This window comes from Octopus bimaculoides, chromosome 25 (genome assembly GCF_001194135.2).
Source record: "Octopus bimaculoides isolate UCB-OBI-ISO-001 chromosome 25, ASM119413v2, whole genome shotgun sequence".
Lineage (NCBI taxonomy): Eukaryota > Metazoa > Mollusca > Cephalopoda > Octopoda > Octopodidae > Octopus > Octopus bimaculoides.
This window is the reverse complement of record NC_069005.1, coordinates 11,363,337-11,365,163: the sequence shown is the minus strand read 5'-3', so window position 1 is coordinate 11,365,163 and position 1,827 is coordinate 11,363,337. Positions and strand designations below refer to the sequence as shown.

The following is a 1,827-nucleotide window of genomic DNA, read 5'->3' as shown; positions in this document are numbered from 1 at the left end:
GTCTTCAATATATTCACACTTCCGACTGCAGGTTCTATGACTGCTTTTATGAAAGGTACCCTTGTCCAGAACTGTTGGGTATGAAACTAAAGAATATTTATTGCAGCCTGTCCTTAATAGAACATGACGATTTGTATCGTGAGGTAAATGAAATTTTTCATTGGAAGCGTCTGTGAGAAATAGAATGAAAAAAAATGTGTAAAAGAAATAGAATGATTTAAGAAAATAAGGCAGAAGGGGAATATTATGTTTTAATAATATTCTTTTTGATTTACTTTATAAATATTATATTCTGCTTTAGTTTTCCTATGTTTCGGGCATTAAATACGGCGACAACAAAATTTCAGCATCTCATATTGAGGAAAACAAATTTTAACTGCATTAAAATAGGTAATATTTAAAACAATCTAGCATTACATTACAAAACATTACAGTACAAGAAATAATAATAATAATAATAATAATAATAATTCTTTCTACTAAAGGCACAAGGACTGAAAATTGCGCAGTGGTAGGGGCTATAGGATTACATCAGCGAAACCAGTTTCACTGGTACTTAATTTATCGACTCCGAAAGGATGAAACAAAATTCGACCTCGGCAGAAATTGAACTCAGAACGTGAAGACAGGTGAAACACCGATAAGCATTTTGGCCACCGTGCTAACGATTCTGCCAGCTCACTCTCTTATAATAATAATAATAATAAATGCTCTAATGCAATACCAGGGACTGGCTCTCACGGCTTCTGATCTTAACTGATTGGAAGTGCTTGCACGTACATGTTTTGTCTTGATGGGCTACAGGAAATATTCTGCTCAATACCACACATTTGCTTGTCAGTTGTTTGACCTTAACCAGTTGAGCATGTCCCTTGTTGGCTGACGATATGTGCATCTCTGATCACGAGCAGAAGTAATGGAGGAGTATCATAGCCATGTATTGGGGAGATTTCTTGGGGGTTTGAATAATTCACCTCTGAAAACGTGGATGTCTCGTTCAACATCCTTAAGCAACCCTTATTCAAGGACCTTTTGAATGGGATGGACTACTTGACTTGAAGAAAATTCTACCTGGACCCCACTTACAAGGTCATGTGCTGTTTATCTTGATATGAAATCACCATGTCACGAACATATGTTTGTAATGCATGTGCCTGGTGTAGCCTTATCAAACGGGTAGGCAAACGGGAGTGTAATTTTATTTCGTTTTATTAATAAATTTTTATTTCACACCCACCTCCCTTTTTTGAGTTTTTTTTTTCATTACAGTCACAATAATATTTTTTTCGTTTTCCAAGAACTCCGTACATTTTCTTTTTCTTTTGCTTGTGCGTCTGGGTTCAATTATTTGTAGTGACGTTGGTACTTGAAAAGTATTACATTCCAATGGTTCTTCCATTCTCTTGGGTTCCCTCTCAACGAATCCTACATTTTTAGTTGATTTGTGTCTCTTGTATACCCATTTTCTTCCGTTTACCAAGTATAGCATTTTTACTATGCGTTTATTAATCATGCCGTCTTCGCAACTTTGATTTCTGTTCTCGTATGCACTATGGTTGCTTTCTCGTTTACTGTGCCCTTTTCTGGCGTGTGTTTATACCATCTTTTTTCTGTTGTTATTCCATAGTGTTGTCATAGCTTCCAGTGTATGTAGGTCCCAGCTCTGTCGTGTCTGTGAATATATTCCTTCTTAGCCAGGATTGGGCAGCCAGAGATAATATGATTTATTGTTTCTTGTCCATCTCCACATATTCTACAGTTATTTGTTATGTTTCTTTTCATTGTATGTTTTTGGTAATTTCTGGTGGGGAGGCTTTGGTCTTGTGC

The 1,827-nt window shown here is 36.3% G+C and overlaps 1 protein-coding gene across 1 annotated transcript in view; it reads left to right on the top strand.

Moving 5' to 3' along the window:
• The first annotated feature begins 6 nt into the window (after positions 1-6).
• The window catches only part of LOC128250800 (uncharacterized), a 15,324-nt gene continuing 13,503 nt past the window's right edge, over positions 7-1,827 (top strand). Inside the window, exon 1 of the mRNA XM_052976749.1 lies at positions 7-143. Coding sequence (XP_052832709.1) covers positions 81-143 — 63 coding nt within the window. The 5' untranslated portion in view covers positions 7-80. The remainder of the gene's footprint in view (positions 144-1,827) is intronic.